Below are 17,174 nucleotides of genomic sequence, written 5' to 3'. Positions count from 1 at the left end.
CTTATCATGAGAACCAAAAGAGATATTTTCATCTACATCTTCATATGAGACAGAATCAAAACGTTTCTGCCTTGACACTCCATGCAAAGCTAAGGATGAAGCAGAAGCCACATCCCAAATATTTAATCTGACCTACAGACATGCTCAGAGAAAACTGTGCACCCAGATGTCTATAGGCTGATTCAGCAACACAGTGCAAAGAAGACTATCACCTTTTTTCTAAACCAGGAAGTTCAAGGCATATTTTTTTCAAGTTAAAAGCAGAGTTGGAAATGCATCTTTGAAAGCTTGTAAACAGCCAGTCTGTATAATTAAATCAAGGTATTCACCTTTGTAAAGTTACCTTGAGTCTTTCTATGTGCTTATTTCTATTTATGTGCTAATTTTATGGAACTTTGTTTTACATGAACCAGCAGATTACAAATGTCACTTGCAGCATCTCCCATGAGCAGTGCATTTCACCTGTATGCCCAAACCTACTCCATGTGTCTCAGTCCGTAGTATTACAAGGCCTAAACTACTCCATGAAAGGCATATCTGTATAAAAATCCCGAAAAGTTAAGGATTTCGTGAGCCAGCTTCAGTTCCAGAACACACAGAAATACCCACGACGAGAGAAAAAGAAATAACTTATCCAAATGAAATATGACTTCAGAAATATGACTTCAGAAACAGGCTACTGTGAACTCGGAAGAGTAAGAAGTGTGGGTGGGGATCTGGTATTACTGTGGCAGGGATACAGAGTGGAAGGTCACGTCCCTAGAGGAAACAGAGTTTCATTAATCCCACTGTAGAAAGAGCATTATTTTCTGATTTTGTTTTACGTTTTTCATCCAAATTAATCCAGACCTGTAGATCCAGAAGTGATCCAAGATATCATAGGTGTGTATACACATTCATGTTTTTCATTTAAAACTCTCTATTCCAAATAAAGGCTTGCAGTTGATTATTAGTAAATTACAGGGAAAAGTACTCTATGTAAAGAAATTGTAATGTAAAAACTTAAAAAAATGGAAACCATTAATGGAAAGAACTTGAAAATTGAAATTATTTTTGCATGAATCTGAACCTCTCCTTCAAACTTCTTTCTTACGGGAAGCTTGTCACTGCATTGATCCCATCACTTTATTATTACATCTAGCTATCCAAAAGAGTACTGATCCAGTAAATTCAAATTCAAGGAAAGAGGTTCATTAGCTTCAATAGCATTCTTAATTTGACAAAGAGGTTAAAGTATGTGAACCTTAAATTATAAGAATATCAAGATAGGAATCATGTCTCTCTGTCTGGGTAGGCTTTTTTTTAATTCCATAATAGGATCTAGACTCATCCTCATGTTCCAGATATAGTCATCAACATCTGAAAGAGAAGCAAAAACTATTTCAAGTACAGAAACCTTTCCATAATCTTTGTTTGCACACTGGACACAATGTCATTTTAGAATTTCCTACACAAAGAACTGGCACCACTTAATTCATAATAAATTAGTTTAGCCATTGTAATAGATGGATGGCCTCTTACACTGGTTTAAACCTGACTTGAGTCCTCTGGCTTGTCCCGGAAACTACTCTCATGGGTATAATTAACAGCTTAGGACAATTACAATTGCTAGGTTACTTTGTACACTGGGGCTTTTTTACCTGCAAAGTCATCCTCGACCAGCAAAGTAATTTTTGAGCAGAAGTACTAATTGTTGGGGAAGATTTCTGTGTTTTGGCCTTTCAGCTCCTAATTTATTCATTCCAGTGCCACATAATAATAGACATATGAAAGGATTTTATATTTACTATACACAATATAGACATAAATATGAAAACCAGCATACAGTTATCACAAAATAAAATATCATGCTGTATACAGTACCTACAGAACTGAAGGCAGCATGATACTCAACATATACATTTTGTTTCCAAATACATAAAACCAAAGGGTTCTAAACTGTGCAAAGAGGTTCAAAATTAGCTGAACTATATGTTGCCTATCAGAATACCCCAAAATGTGCTAGATCAGTACTTGATGCTGCCAAGAAACACAGCTAATGCAGTTCATATCACTGGTAAAGGAAGACAATGCTAACTCAGCACTTTTTAGTGTAGGATAGTGAAATCACAAAATAATTAAAGTCTGATGTGGATAAAAACGAACAAAGGTCAGGTACTTACAATATCATACAGACCAAGACTTCCACTTCTGATGTGTTGCAAATGCAAAATTCTAAAACCCACTTAATTTGTGTAAACAGTCTTCAGAAAATCTGGTACTAAAGGTCTAGCAGTATTTTCTAACAGTGAAGACCTACCCAACTATCCTAAAACCATATCTCTTCCTGCCCCAAGACTGTCAGGCTAGTATGCTTTGGCAGTTTACCTGCCAGCTGCCCACCACTTCAACAGACAGTTGCTGATATTATTAACCAGTCTGCCAGTAGTTGAAAATAAAAATTCAGGTAGAGCCTATAGAGAAAGATTAAAAGAGACAAGCAGATATCTGTGAGAGATTTTTTCAACTTCTTCAAGGTGAAATGCGCAGAGAAAACCTTGATACTATTAGCTAAAACATGGTGTGTTCCTAATCCAGTTTCACAAAGTTGGATCACATTAAAATTGAGTTCCAACCACTTTGTGGGAAGCATGATTAGTCTTACAAAGGAAGCTTAAACTCCAGCTGGGAACAAATTGCTGATGTTCCTCAGGCAGGCAACAGGACCTTCTAGAGGGACCCCATCAGCTATCACCCCCACATAAAGACACAGTCAAACAGAAAGAGGACGTGTCAGTGTATGGAAGCAGATGACATCGAATCTGGTTCACATCCATTTTGGGTAGGGCTATGCTGGACCTACACTCAGTGCTCCAGCCTCCCTTTCCATGTTCCAAGGCTGGCATTTCCCTTGGTTTTATATTTGTATATAATGATTAGACTTCCAAAACTTACACCGAAATTCTGAACTAAGGCTGTTAAAGGAAGAATGCAAATACTGAGTCTAAGTTAACCACTTACTTCTAAAAAGCTGCTAAATATTCTTAGCAAGCCCTCAATGTTTTATGCTTAGGAAAATTAAAAATTCAGTAGTGCACGCAAAGTTGAAGTCTGAAGTTTAAAACATGCTTGCTGCTTTGTGCAGAAGACTCCTATCCTACCAAAGAATGCCTGTTCTTAAATTCTTTTCATTTGTATTACATATACCCCCGATAGTAAGATTTATATATATATATATATATATATATATATATTTATAATATATATGTATAAAAGCTGATTATTCTCAAGGTCAGCAGGACTGAGTCTTCCAATTTTGTAGAACTGTTACAAAATATAATTGAATAGAAAAACAGTGGGTTTTTTTCCATTGGCTATTGTTATTCTGCTAGTGCTAGCCAGTGCATCAAAATATCCTATGACAACTGAAGAAAAAAACAATTTGTAGACTTTTCCCTCCTTAAAAAAATCAAACTCCAAATCAGTTCTATTCTTTTTCTGAAACACGTAATTTATTTTTTTTATACCCTAAAAAAGAATTTATTTCTCCTTTGTGACATCTTCCTTCATATTCAATTGGGGCTGAACCTTGCCCTCTCAAAGGGGATGAGTAAGGGTAGAGGTCCTCTGTGTATGGCCTTCTAGGAAGGATGTTAGAGGAACCACTGAAACTCTCAAAGATGTACTCTGGAACAATTGCATGGAAATTCCACGTCTACCTCTTCTGAGAGTACAGAGAAGTTTGGACGGCTTTCCTCCTTATCCTACTCCTCAGAATCTGGATAATTAACAAAAAGAACCAGCTACATATCCTTATTTCCTTGTATTCTGAACAAACAATGATTTGGTGTACCATTAGACTGCAAGTGCTTTTAGTCTAGGACTGTATGAAACAGGCTTCCGAAGTACCTTGCATGCCTAGGATATTGTAAAAATAACACAACAGTAAAACATAAGCAAAAGAAGTCAGAGAAATAAAAAATACAGACATATTAAAGTTTATTTATGATGTGAAAAATGCCATTTTTTATGACACAAATAGTTGTTCTTCCTGCAATATGACCTCAACCTATAACCCCAAAGAAAACACAGATACTCTAAATCACCATAAATAGGCAGCTTCCTAAGATTCTGTCTTCCAAAAGGCTATTTTCTCTGAATCGGCCCTGTGCAGACTGTTCTGAAAGAGACATACTAAAATGCCTATCATTAACTACTCTGGTCCAGGTGCTGGGTGTAGTAGTGCTATTAATATGGTCACTAATTTAGCAATAAATTTTAACATTTTCTAGGACTCTTCTGACATGTCATCTATCATCACAGATATTAAACCTAAGGTTAGTTAAAAATAAAGTGGTACATAGCTTTAAAATGCCATGTCTAACCATGTTATAATCTTTCTTGATTCAATTTCATTAAACATTTTTTTTTGTTTATAGTTCTCTGTGCTCAACGAGATTATTGGTGGAGGGGGAATATTCCTTGACCATGCTGCTTTCACATAGTGCCAGAAATGTAATTTAGCTATAGTTTTATCTCACCCATTGATGGCAGGGGTATTTACAAAGGTTCATCTTCCTATATTCTCTTGGACTCACTGTTGCCCTGACAGAAACCCACCTTCACACATGAATAGTTTCGAAAGTTTCTCTTTTCCCATTCTTCTGGGGATAACTGGAAGGTAGGATGACAACCAGAAGGGGTAATATAAACATGTTACATTTTTTCCTTAAACTGCCTCTAATCAGTGAAGACAGTGGCTTTTCCAGAAGGCAATCTGAGCAGCTGATGGCCTGAAATGTTTATACACATTAAATTCAAGCAGAAAACCTACTCTGCTAGACATCCTATGTTCTCTTTAATCCCATAAGAGAGAAAGAAAAAGCTTTCAGAAGTGATTCCAATATTTACGCTATGTGGTCTCTGATATGCCCATTCTCTGCACAGGGAATTTACAGTGACCAAACTCCTGACCAAACTCCTGAATTTAGGAATGTCACGTTGACCTATTGCCTGAAGTTAGGTAACGAATCAGACTGCAATCAGACTGTTGTGGTTGTTGATAGTGCTCTGCCACAAGATATCAAGCACAGAAAACTCTCCCCAGTGATTCAGAGCATGCTTATGCTAATGCATAATATGTTCTCCAGTATTTTGTCCAGCTCAATTTAAAATGTCTGTAGTAATTAGGCTTCTAGTCACTTCCTCAGAAAATTGTTCCACAATCTAATGTCACATAATCTCCAACCATTTTTCTGTACTGAAACTGCCATCAGAGCACACAGACAAAAGAGGATTAGACTACATGGGTGACTGCGTAGGAATGTCAAGGAAGTAAGGGAAACAAAGCTGTTAGCATTGATGAACTAATGTGTCCAATGAAACACCAGGAGGATGAAGGTGTTGTCTTTCAGATGAAATGTGAAAGCAAGGCGCTAAGCATTAGAGGCAATTAAAGTTCTCTCAGCACTCTCTGCACAGTATCAGTGTTAACCCCTGGCTTCTGGCCACCTTCCAAATCACATAAATAATTCTGCTTTCCTAAATATTTCCCTGCCCTATCATTTAGAATGACAGCCATCTCTTAACCCAAAATAGTATATTGATGCCAGGTTTAACCTCAAAGGAGGATGCTTATGAGTGAAAAGTATTTTGAGTTTGGTGACTTTGTTATAGGTACAAGGCTTAGAGAAGTATTTTATCTTCAATTACATTTTATTCCCTCTTGCCCTGGCACTACATCCCTTATATATCCAAAGCGTTTCCTCTCAATCTGTGGCGTATAATCCTTCGGAAGCTTGTAAAAACTAATCTGCCTATTTGTGCCATAACTATTTAAACCTTATTCTTCTCCACCTCTGATTCGTTACTCCATAAACATTCTTAGCTCATGAAGGGAGATCAATAGGTCTACTCGCCATTTGGAAGCAGTTGATCCCTTAAAAAAAAAAAAAGTACTCAGCCTGAGAACCCATAAACCTGACTTTCAAGCAGTGATTAGTATTCACCCTCTACTACTTGATTCCTGAACAATTGTTCTGCGGAAAAGACTAGCATTATACAAAATCCAGCCAGATCCAATCATAGAATCATACAATCATTCAATATCTCAAATTGGAAGGCACCAGTAAAGATCAAGTCCAACTCCCTGCCCCTCATAGGACTAACTAAGAGAAAACCATATGATCATGACTGTCGCCCAGATCCTCCTTGAAGTCTGACCGGCTTCATGGCATGACCATTTACCATCAGCTTCATTTCCTGACCACCCTCTCAGTGAAAAACCTTTTCCAAATGTCCACTCTGACCTTCCCCTGATGCTGTTTCATTTAATTTCCTTGTGTCCTAACACCAGTCACCAGAGAAAGGAGATCGGGATCTCCCCCTCTTCTGCCCACCTTAAGAAGTTGTAGACTTGACAAAGTCGGCCCTCAGCCTTCTGCAATCTGAACAACAAAGTGACTCCAGTTACTTCTCTGAAGTCTTGTCCTCAAGACCTTTCATCATCCTGGTCACTCTTCCCTGGACATGCTCTAATAGTCTGATGTCCTTCTTATATTGAGGCACCCAAATCTGTCACAGTACTTGAGGTGGGGCCTCAGTTGTTTGAGTTTAAGTACCAAATACTTCATAACATAGTGAAGCCCTTAACTATCTTCATTAAAATATTCTCTTGGGGTAGTTATCAGTGTGCTACTTTCCTAAGCAGGGTTTTGGCTTTCTTTTTCAGTGGTTCCTTGCTTTTTTGCCATGTCTTTAGCTATTCCTTTTGTGGATTCAGTCAGGAGAGGAAACCTAACTTATCTCCCCGTATTTCTTATAGACACATCTGTGTTGCCACTGATGGTGCAGCTACTGATATGTTCCCTTTTATATCGCTCAACTTCTGTCTTGGGATTGAACAGTGATATTTCTTCCCCAGCAACACTTCAATCTCTGACTGAGACTTGATATTCATTATCAAAGAGAACAATTTTTTTCTACATGAATATGTTTGTAAGATTTTACTAAGTTTGTGATATTATTTAGATAAGAATATCACTCATCTTCTTTTGGAATGTCATATGTTGTCCTTAGTTTGGAGCAGGAAGCAAAGCAACTGAGTGAAACTCAACCTTCTAGGCATTTCTAAATGAAAGGTGATTCACAAGGTGGAAATTATCACAACGTGCCTGTACCATGCATAGGAGTGGGAAGCCCACGAGTAACAGAATAGTTTTACTTCCATTGTCAGTAACTACGAAAATCTGCACTTCAGATTGAATTGTCTAGAGGCAGCTGAAAGAATATAAAATGTTGTACATGCTCCAGTGCATCTGTAGTTACAGCTGCATTTATGACTGTATATGTGGAAGTTAGGGTGAGGAAAGGAAGAAAAGAATTTTCTTTAAGTCATATTGAAAAATACGTTTTATACATATGGTGATGCAAATGCATGGCTGCTATCCTTCCTTACCATTTATTTAAAAAAAAATAAATTATTTTTAAATTATTTCTAGGTAGGAATAAATAGAAATCATTAATATTCTAAAGTACAGATTAAGATGAGTACCCAATGGTCATTTTATAAATGAGCATATACAGTGTTTGGAACACTTCAGATACATCATAAGAAACAATCACTAAAAGACTATAGAAGCTCAAGAAGTTATACTAAACCTTATAAGGGTTATTGCTTAAATAAGGGTATATAAGCATTGACCAAAATATTATTTCTTTAAAAGATATTCTAATATTGCATTGCATTATTGCATCCTACCAGCACATGAAGCATTAAAAATGACGCCTGGTTAACTATTCTAGGATCGTTTAAAAGCCCTGAGGATAAAAAAGACTAATTTATTCTTTGGAAATTAAACTCATGACCATTGTCAGAATATTCCCAGGCAAATATTAAACCATCACATACACATTTCTTGACTATATCATGTGGCCTCTCATGTAATAGTATCTACTCAGTAGTAATATCAAGTATCTAAAAATTAGATTTAATTTTGAGAAGTACTAGATATCTCCTATACAGAAGGTCTTCTGTACAAACTGGACACTCAATGAATTTGACTGGTTAGTATACCTGAATCTTCAAAAATATAAAAAATATCTAAACTTTTTTGTGATTCAGCAACTGAAATGTTGGTATGGACAGCATGTTTGATACCTGGGCTCTCCGTGCAAATAAAGAAAGGAAAAACACAGAACAAGCAGAATGTTATTCGGATAATTTTTCCAAAATGTTCATTACCGGCAAAATATTCTCCAATATTTAAAGTAATTGTCGCTCTTTCTCAAGAAGAAGAGCAAGGCAAGCTCCAGCCTGTTTAGCTTCATAACTATCTACCAGAACAGTCAATTGTTTGCTACACCATTATGTAATTAATACTATTTGCCCAGGGTCAAATAGAATCATAAAGTAATTGGAAGGAACCTTTAAAGATCATCAACTGCCTTGTCATGGGCATGGACATCTTTCACTAGATCAGGTTGCTCAAAATCCCTTCCAACTTGACTTCGAACACTTCCGAGGATGAGACATCCACAACTTCTCCACTGCTCATGGAACAACTTGTTCCACCACATCTGTCTCACCATCCTCATCTTAAAAACTTCTGCCTTATTTCCAATCTAAAGATACCCTCTTTTACTTCAAAACCATTGTCTTTGTCCTGTCATTAAAGGGCTTGGTAAAAAGTTTTTCTCTTTCTTATAAGACCCTTTTATACATTGAAAGGCCATGATAACATCTCAGCAGAGCCCTCTCCAAGATGAACAACCCGAACTTTGTCAGACTTTCTTTCCAGAACAGGTGTTCCAGCCCTCTGATCATTTTTATCACCAAACAGTCCCACTCTCCTCCTAGACTTATATCTTCCATACTATACAATTCACTGTTTCTGGTCCAGCAAAATGTCTATGTAGTGTTATTCGGTCTCCTTTTAATTTAAGATCCATACTGCTTTTCCTATTGGTTTTGCTTATTTTAAATTGACATACCTTAAATGAAAGAAATTTAAATATATAAAAATTACTGTGAGGAAACATTTGAAAATATCTGCAATAAAACCAAGATGAAATAAATATTACAATAACAAACATATTAAATATTCTTAACATAAAAGCATAAAATCCCATTTCAGAAAATCATTATAGTTCTCCTTTTTTTTTTTTTGGCCCTGCAGTATGTATAAGATAATTTAGAATGATGAAGCTCTCAAGGTATTAAGCAGTTTTGTTTCAAGTGCATGACCTAGGATTCTATTAATGATCAGTTCTGACCCTTACACCTCCCCATAGACTCCTGGAGATAATGAGAAGGGCAGGGAATTATTGATCGAAACTAATGTGGCTTCCTTGAAGATCCTCAGTTTCTATGTTAAACAAAATCAATCAATGTCAACTGAAAAGCATGTTAATCATAATGTATGAACAACTTATACCAACTAACATACTATAGAAAACAATATTGCTACAATACTTAGAAAAGCAATTAAATATTATTAAAACTTTAAAAAGTAAAATAAACAACAAAAAACCCACAGTTTGAATTGTAACATAAATTGTCTGAACACTTTGAATTAAGTTACCTGAGTTCTAGCTAGTCTAAATTTAAGAATTTTGGATATCAGGATTGACCTCTTAGGATTTTTCATAGCACCTAGTGGACATAAAAGTAACCAGTCCCCAAATCCAGAGCATAAGAATCTTCTAATCACAGAATTCAGGTAAGCAAATTAACAACTGCCATCCTAATTTTCTCAAGCAATTAAACTACTTCTCTCATCACCTGTTTCTATTTTCTGGAGAAAATTGCAGTTTATTTTTTAGCTATAAACATGTATTGGACAGAAGTACTGGAATCTATTCAATATTCAAATGTTTATTCCATACTTCTCAGGATGCTCTACTTGTACTTTATAAAACACTTTGGCATAACAAATCTTACTGTCAGATATACACAATTTTTGTGAAAGAACACAAATCATGGGTGCATCTGTACACAAACTGTTATCAAAGACTTTTTTTGCTTGCTTTAAAACAAGTTTAAATTAGCAAAAGTACTGTACAAAAATAGAGAATAATTGCTATCTTCCCATCTCTCACAGGCACCAGCTTAAAAACTGATAAAGCTTGACCAACACACAGGGAAATTACTCTGGTGATAAACCAGATGTTATGCTGAAACAAAATATCTTAGTAATGCAACTGAGGTAATTTCTATGGAATTTGATCTCAAAAAAGGGACTAGGGAACATTAGTAATAAATAATAATAATAATATAATGAAAAGTGCAGGCAAACTACTGTCATAATACCACAGAACCAACATTCATGAATAAAAATTACATCACAACCAAACATACCAAATATACATCATGACTCTGTGGGTGTAGAAATGAAGCAATCAACACTAAATCAAGCTTTAAATCAGGGTGAATATTGATGCCATTTTTTCAGAATACATTAGCAATCTGCCATACTTAAAGACTGCTAGAAAAAAAATACAAAGTCATTCAATCCTCTCCATCACAGGGAAACATTTCAAGAAAAATGTTCTTTATGCTCTGCTCAGACCAAGTCCTAAACACTGCATTTTCATTTCTATGAATTCCAGTTCTATCTATGTGACAGTCTTTCCTTTCTTAGGAAAAGACCTTAGGTGATGCAGCACTGGAAAGCAGAGTGGACTTGGGTAATCAACTCAGGACTTACTCTAAGAGTTATGTTGACAAGTGCAATCTCAGACAATGTTTGTGAGGTTTAAGAGCCCTTAAATTACTTACTCCTTTTGCTGCAAGAATTGACACTTGCATTTCACACCTCCAGGAAATATACTGTATAACTGAATATATTCTAAGGTAATTCTCTCCACTGAACAATGAACAAATGGTAGCCAGGTACAACATGATGCATTTTAAGGTTGTAAAAATTACCAGCTTGGTACTGAATTTTCAAACCACTCTCCTGCTAGAAGCTGTAACACAATTGTTAGCTAACATTCCTTGTTAGTAGGTTAGGAGGTCATACTTACTATGCCTGCTTGCTCCACAAATGATTTTGCATTAATTATTAAAGGTCTAAGGTCTAATTCTGCTACATTTACTTTAAAAATAATGTCATTAAAATCAAGGCTATATAAAGAATAAAATGAAAAGAACCAAGTTTTTTGAGTTTTTTTTCTTTTAGATCGCAGAAATGGAATCTCAAATAGCAGTTATATTCTTAACATGAAGTATAATATAAATAAAGGAAAATTTGCAAAAGTACATTCCACATCATATTTAAGAAAGTTAAGAAGATGATTTATTTTTTTTTTCTTGGGAAAATGGGATTCTTTATTGTAAAAAAACCCAAAAAAACCCAAAAAACAAACAAACCAGCAATTATGTTAGTTGTTACATTCCTAAAACAGCTGTATTTGTCTTAATATCAGAGATAAAACTAGCTTTTCTTAGACATAATTTTATGTTGCTTTCATGTCATGTTCAGAATAAAGCATTAAGTAGTTGTGTCTGAAACATTTAATTCTAGAAATGAAAAGTCACTATATATGCTTTAAACTACAGACCTGGTAGATTTACAGATGGACACTTGTCAGTCAATGGCCAATTTAGATGCCAGTTTTACTTTCAAGTACAAGATTAGAGACACAAAAAATGCTCACATTGTCACTTATTGTGTTGATGGTATGTAAAACTATTTTTTTAACTTCATTCATGACAAAAACCTACAGATCACAGACTTGACTTTTCCCTTCATTTTAATCTGGGAGTTTGATACAGTTCTAGGTATCATCAACCTTTCTGAGCTCTGATTACAAAGCATCCCTAACAGTGTCCAGGAAAGCAAAGTAGCATGTCATACAGATCTTGAAGTAATCATTCCTAGCAAAGGGCTCAACATCTTAACTATAAACATTTCCCAAAATAATGAAGAATCATGTTATTAGAACTATGCTATAGAATCACAGAATATCAGGTTGGAAGGGGACCTCAAGGATCATCTGGTCCAACTTTTCTAAGCAAAATCACAGTCTAGACAAAATGGCCCAGCACCCTGTCCAACTGAATCTTATGTGTCCAACACTAGGAAATCCACAACTTCCCTCAAATTTTTCATATGATTCTTTGTCAGTTTAAAAAATAATTAATTACAGTATTTAGATACAAATGTTAAGGGGAAGCTCTGTTTTTCAACTGATGAACTTTCCACTTATTTTTTGAAATGTTGAGTACCACATAAAGAACCTTCCCTGATTACACCACCTCTAACTACAGATCCTGTCATTCAGTTCTCTGTTTTTAAAAAATTATGATCAAGCAGATTGACAGCAAAAGCAGAATTTGAAAGAGACTTAATCTTAATGAGTTCTATTAAAAAAATAAATAAAAAAAAAGGAAAAAGTATTTTAAAATATCAGATTACCTCAAACCTTAAATTCTCGGAAAATAAGCTAATATAGTAATTGGAGGATGAGGTGCAGTCTTGTCTTCTTACTGGCATGCACATTCCAGCTATCTATGATTCATCTTAAGACACTCACAGGTCTATTAAGCCATGACAGAGAAACAGTGAGTACCAGAGAGTTCCGATTTATCTGATTTATCTTAGGTACTTAGGGTGAGATAAATTACTCTGAGAAGGTGCCTTTTGTTTTCCACTGGGTATAAAGGAAAACTGGAGTTACTAACAACTAACTTTGGATACCCAAGTTACAGCAAATCAATCTCACCATAGGCCAAAACTGGCTGAGGAAAATTATGTTTCGTTCCCATCAGCTGGTACAAAACTCTTTTTATCTCCTTAGAATTTTGGTGTGTTAAAATGAGAAACGTAAGTTGAATATTTTTATTGCTAGTAAGTATTTTTCCTAAAGTTACAACTATAAGTGACACAGTAAAAGCATTCCTTTCTTAACCAATTAAATCTTATGATCTTACAATAAAACAGGAAAGAAGAATTACTGGATACAGTATTATATTACGAAAGAGACAGCTAAGAAACTGTCTTACAGAGTACTAAAAACAGTGAAAGGAAAATGCAAAAATAGAATGTGCATGATGTTCTATATTTAGCTTTGTGGGTAGGCTCTGAAATCTCCTTTGAGCTGTCTTTGATAATCACTGGTACAATCAAATTCTGAGGCAACAGTAGGGTGTTCTCAGCAATATTTTTATCTGTGGACTCAAACCAGCCAGTATTCAAAGGCAATCCATGAATTTCTTATAGTTCTATACATAAGCAACTTTTTTATTTTTTTTTCACTTTTGTCAACTGAGCCTAGATCAAAACATACAGTTTTTCATCACTGTTTTCAATATGTCTCCAATTTCATTTTAAATATGAATGCTTGCTAAAAGCCTTGCAAGGCAGACCTATCTTGAAGATTGTCCCACTATTAACACAGCTGTAACAGAGAATTTCATTTGTCTCAAAAAATGATTTCAAAGTGAAACATTTTCATATCTCTCTGTATGTGAGCAGTTTTCCAGCTGCACGCACTGCATTTTCCAGTGCATCTGCAGTGAACCTTACAGAATATCATTTAAAAGATAGAAGGAATGCTGGACATGTGAGGTATATTCAGATACTATATTCCAACTACAGCATCAGTGTTTTCTTCAACAGCATTAAATATCACATATTAGCCTGCCAGTGGCATAAGACCCTTGAGGCTCTTTTGCAGCATTTCTTTTAATGTTATAAGGAATAAAAAGTAGAGGGAAAATGGATGCCATTTCACTGTTAATCCTATTACCAGATGCAAAATATAACAGCACCATTCCCTTAATATTCAACTGCATACCAAGCTAAAACAAAAGAAAAATTTCCAATTAAAAAAATGTAATTGAAATCTCTATACTACTAGTAAGTAATACTCTTTGGGTCAATTTCAATGGTACTTCCATTGCTAGTTGGGGCACATGAAAATTTCTTCCCTAGAGTATTTTTTTGTTTGGTTGAGGTTTTTTAATATGAGGTAGTACCAGTTTACACCATTCTTGTATTGGTAGAAACTGATTGAATAGATTTTTGCTTCTTACCATCAACACATGCTGGCCTTGCTCTTGTTGTACCGGCAATCTGTCCTTTTTTACATGCACAGCGAGCTGTTTGTCGGGCTATAGTCCTTCGGGGCTGACTGCTATCTCTGTCCAAAGTAACAATCTCACATGTACCTGCAGCCAGTTGACCTGGAAAACAAACCAGCAACAGGTACCAGAGTCACTGAATGCACTACAGGCAATCTATTACAGCTGAATAGAGTCACGGCCCTAAGTCACAGCAGACACTCCACAACAAATGGGTAGCCAGCAGATGGATATAATAAAACTGAGATGACAAACAATTTTTCTTTGTGGTGGACATATGAAACCCCTGCAAACTGGTTCTGTCAGAAAATGATTATTGTTCCATAAAAGCCAGAGATTTGAGTTTACACAGGTGACTTTTACTTACGTCGGCTAAGTAAAGGAACAATCTTTTATAGCAATGAAATTTAAATGGTGTGCTCTTTACATACTTTCAGAAAAGAAATTATAAAGTATATGGAAAACAAAAACTTCCCCATATGTCCATGAATACAGTGAGGTCTTAACTGCTTTGTGTGTTGGTTTTGAAGGAAAAAGTCTTTCAAAGCGTGTCCATGCTTGCCAAACTGTCAGTCCTTTGGCTCTTGCTTCATCTAAACTGAATTCTCTACCTGACTCTGATGTAGCTGTTAGTTTCTTTTTCTTTTAGTTTCTTTTTTTTTCTTTTACCAAATTTACTATTTAACTATTCTCCAAATGACTTAAATGATACTGCACCCTTAGCTCTGTAACTGTTTACTTTTTATTGACTTCTCCAATATATGTATCTTTTCCTGAATACTAAGGAAATACAAACCACCTAATTCTGAATTTGGACCATGCCATGAGAGGCAAAACAAAAAGCACAAAAAATTCTTGTGTGAAGAATATTAGCCTGAAGTAAATACTATACATTTAAAGTTACCTACTTCCTCTGATAAAACCATAAACCAAAAGACTACCTTTTACATGCAAGAAAGACACATTATTGAATTATAGTGTGCAGAAAGACTGAAAAAGCCTCTCAGCTATCACTTAGTATTACATGTAATTTCTGGGGGTTATGGTGCAGCAATAAACATGTGCAACAGTACATCTGCAAATCACAAGCTTGCTATGTTTTGTTTTTACAAAAAAAAAAAAGTGAACAAATGCAATATTCTTTTTAGAAAAAAATTATGCAGTTTAAAATATTAGTCACAGTGTTTTTATGCAGCTGAAATACTGAAAAAACCCTATGAGACAAAAAGAAGAAATTCTAAATCTATATAGACATCCAAACCAAAAACAAACAAACAAAAAAACAAAAACAAACAAAAAAACCCCTGAAACATATAAAAAAACCCTGAAACATATATGAATGGTCTGTAAGTCTAACAGTACAATGCTATTTCTCTAGGCTGCATTTTTTTCATTCAGAATACAAGTTTACCCAGTCTATTCTTCTCAGAAGCAGCTTACGATGCTTATTGTGCAGAACAGAAAAACATTGTAGCTCATCCCACATATATGACATAAATATTTTCTGGCGAAGGTGCAAAGATTTCAAGTATATTGAGCACTGCAGCACAGTGTACATCCAGTGTTACTTGGTTTTAGATGTCTGTAAAGCATGAGAAGTAGTATTTAAGGTTATGGAAGACCATCTCCAGGGATGGAGTCATCTTGGTGTAAAGCATGTCCTCTCTGCCTTTCAGTAGGTAGACAGTAAGTCTACAGGAGTACTTACTTAGATAACATGAATGCTACTTTGGCTTTTTAACAGTTTAATCTGGAAACATAAGGTCCAAAATAATGGAACAAAATGAATATGCTTCTTGTAAGTACTGAGTTACAAAAACTAGGATACCTTTCCTTTTCAGGGAAGTTAACATAGTGACCTCTTTCAAAGATAATAATGAAAAAAGGCTGTTCAACCGAGAGCCTTGGAACACGCTCCACTTCATTCCTGAGACCAGAGAAAAAATTTCAAGGCAGCAGTGAGTGGAGTTTCACTGGAGCTTTTCCAGCTGAGAGATTAAGAGCCACAGTCTACAAACAGTCATAAAGACTCCATATTTTTATTATATTTTCTTTGTGTACTTGCAGTAAACAAAGCAATTCACTACCTTCCAACCTGAACAAAATAATCTTGGCAGAAGAAAAGACAAGTATCATCAGAGAACTCGGAGTCTTGTCTAAAATTTTTTTCCCAAGAAAAAAAATGTCATTTTTTACTGGTATGAAGGTTGCTACAGAGTTACCATAATCCAGTTTTCCAAGCAAATGAGTAGGCATTTCTTTATTCTTGCTATTTTTATGATATATATAAAAATATTTTATACTTGATAAATATCTATTTTATAATTTTAATCTAGTAATTAAGACCTCCTTGTCAATTTATTTGATTTTGTGTTGTCACCATCTGATTACTAAACAGAGAAAAGTTTCAGATTCTTTAATGATCTTTTCTAGTGTTATACTGCATTCTTAAAATGCCAGCTGATCTCTCCCCTCTCTCTACCACCACAATCACAAATGCTTTTATATGGAATTATTTCAGGAAAAAAGAAAGCCACGGGATTCTGAATTAAAAATGCAAGTCAAAGTAAACCAAAATAAAAACAATGCTCAAATGCTAACATTTTAAATACAACAGGTTTGGGCTTTTGGCTTTTAGTGTGAAATTGTTTACAGTAATTGCTGTATACAGAACCTCTTTTGCTTTTTTCTAAATGAAATCCAACTGCGATCAGTCCTGAAACTGCTCTTTGTGAGACTCCACGAAGTATGTAGGAATCAGTGAGTATAGGTACATATATTTAGCAAACATTCAGGATGTCTCAAGGTAAAACAAACATATTTTTAAAAGATCTTTAGTACTTACATTCTTGAAATAAAAGAGTTTGATATTGAAAAGTTTAAAAGTAAATGGCATTTTTCATGTTGATTAGTAAGACTTCTTTGTCAACCATATGCCATTGCTGAAAGAGCAATGATATTGAAAGACTTTGATACTGTTTGTCATAGGTAAAACCCTTAAATAGTAAATACATTTGTACTTCGGTACTTGGGATAACATTTTAATTTTCTGTGAATAAAAATATTTCTGTTCTCTAATAGAATACAAAAATCTACATATTCCACATTG

The 17,174-nt window shown here is 35.1% G+C and overlaps 1 protein-coding gene across 8 annotated transcripts in view; it reads right to left on the bottom strand.

Annotated features, from left to right (window-relative positions):
* TAFA5 (TAFA chemokine like family member 5) overlaps positions 1 to 17,174 on the bottom strand; it is a 507,380-nt gene that overhangs the window by 258,768 nt on the left and 231,438 nt on the right. For all 8 annotated transcript variants that reach the window (XM_032688536.1, XM_032688532.1, XM_032688533.1 and 5 more), the window contains one exon: positions 14,018 to 14,167. In XM_032688536.1, the coding sequence (XP_032544427.1) occupies positions 14,018 to 14,167 (150 nt within the window). The remainder of the gene's footprint in view (positions 1 to 14,017; positions 14,168 to 17,174) is intronic.

Source organism: Chiroxiphia lanceolata, chromosome 5 (assembly GCF_009829145.1).
Source record: "Chiroxiphia lanceolata isolate bChiLan1 chromosome 5, bChiLan1.pri, whole genome shotgun sequence".
NCBI classification, from domain to species: domain Eukaryota; kingdom Metazoa; phylum Chordata; class Aves; order Passeriformes; family Pipridae; genus Chiroxiphia; species Chiroxiphia lanceolata.
Note: the sequence above shows the minus strand (reverse complement) of the source record. Positions and strands in the feature narration are given on the sequence as shown.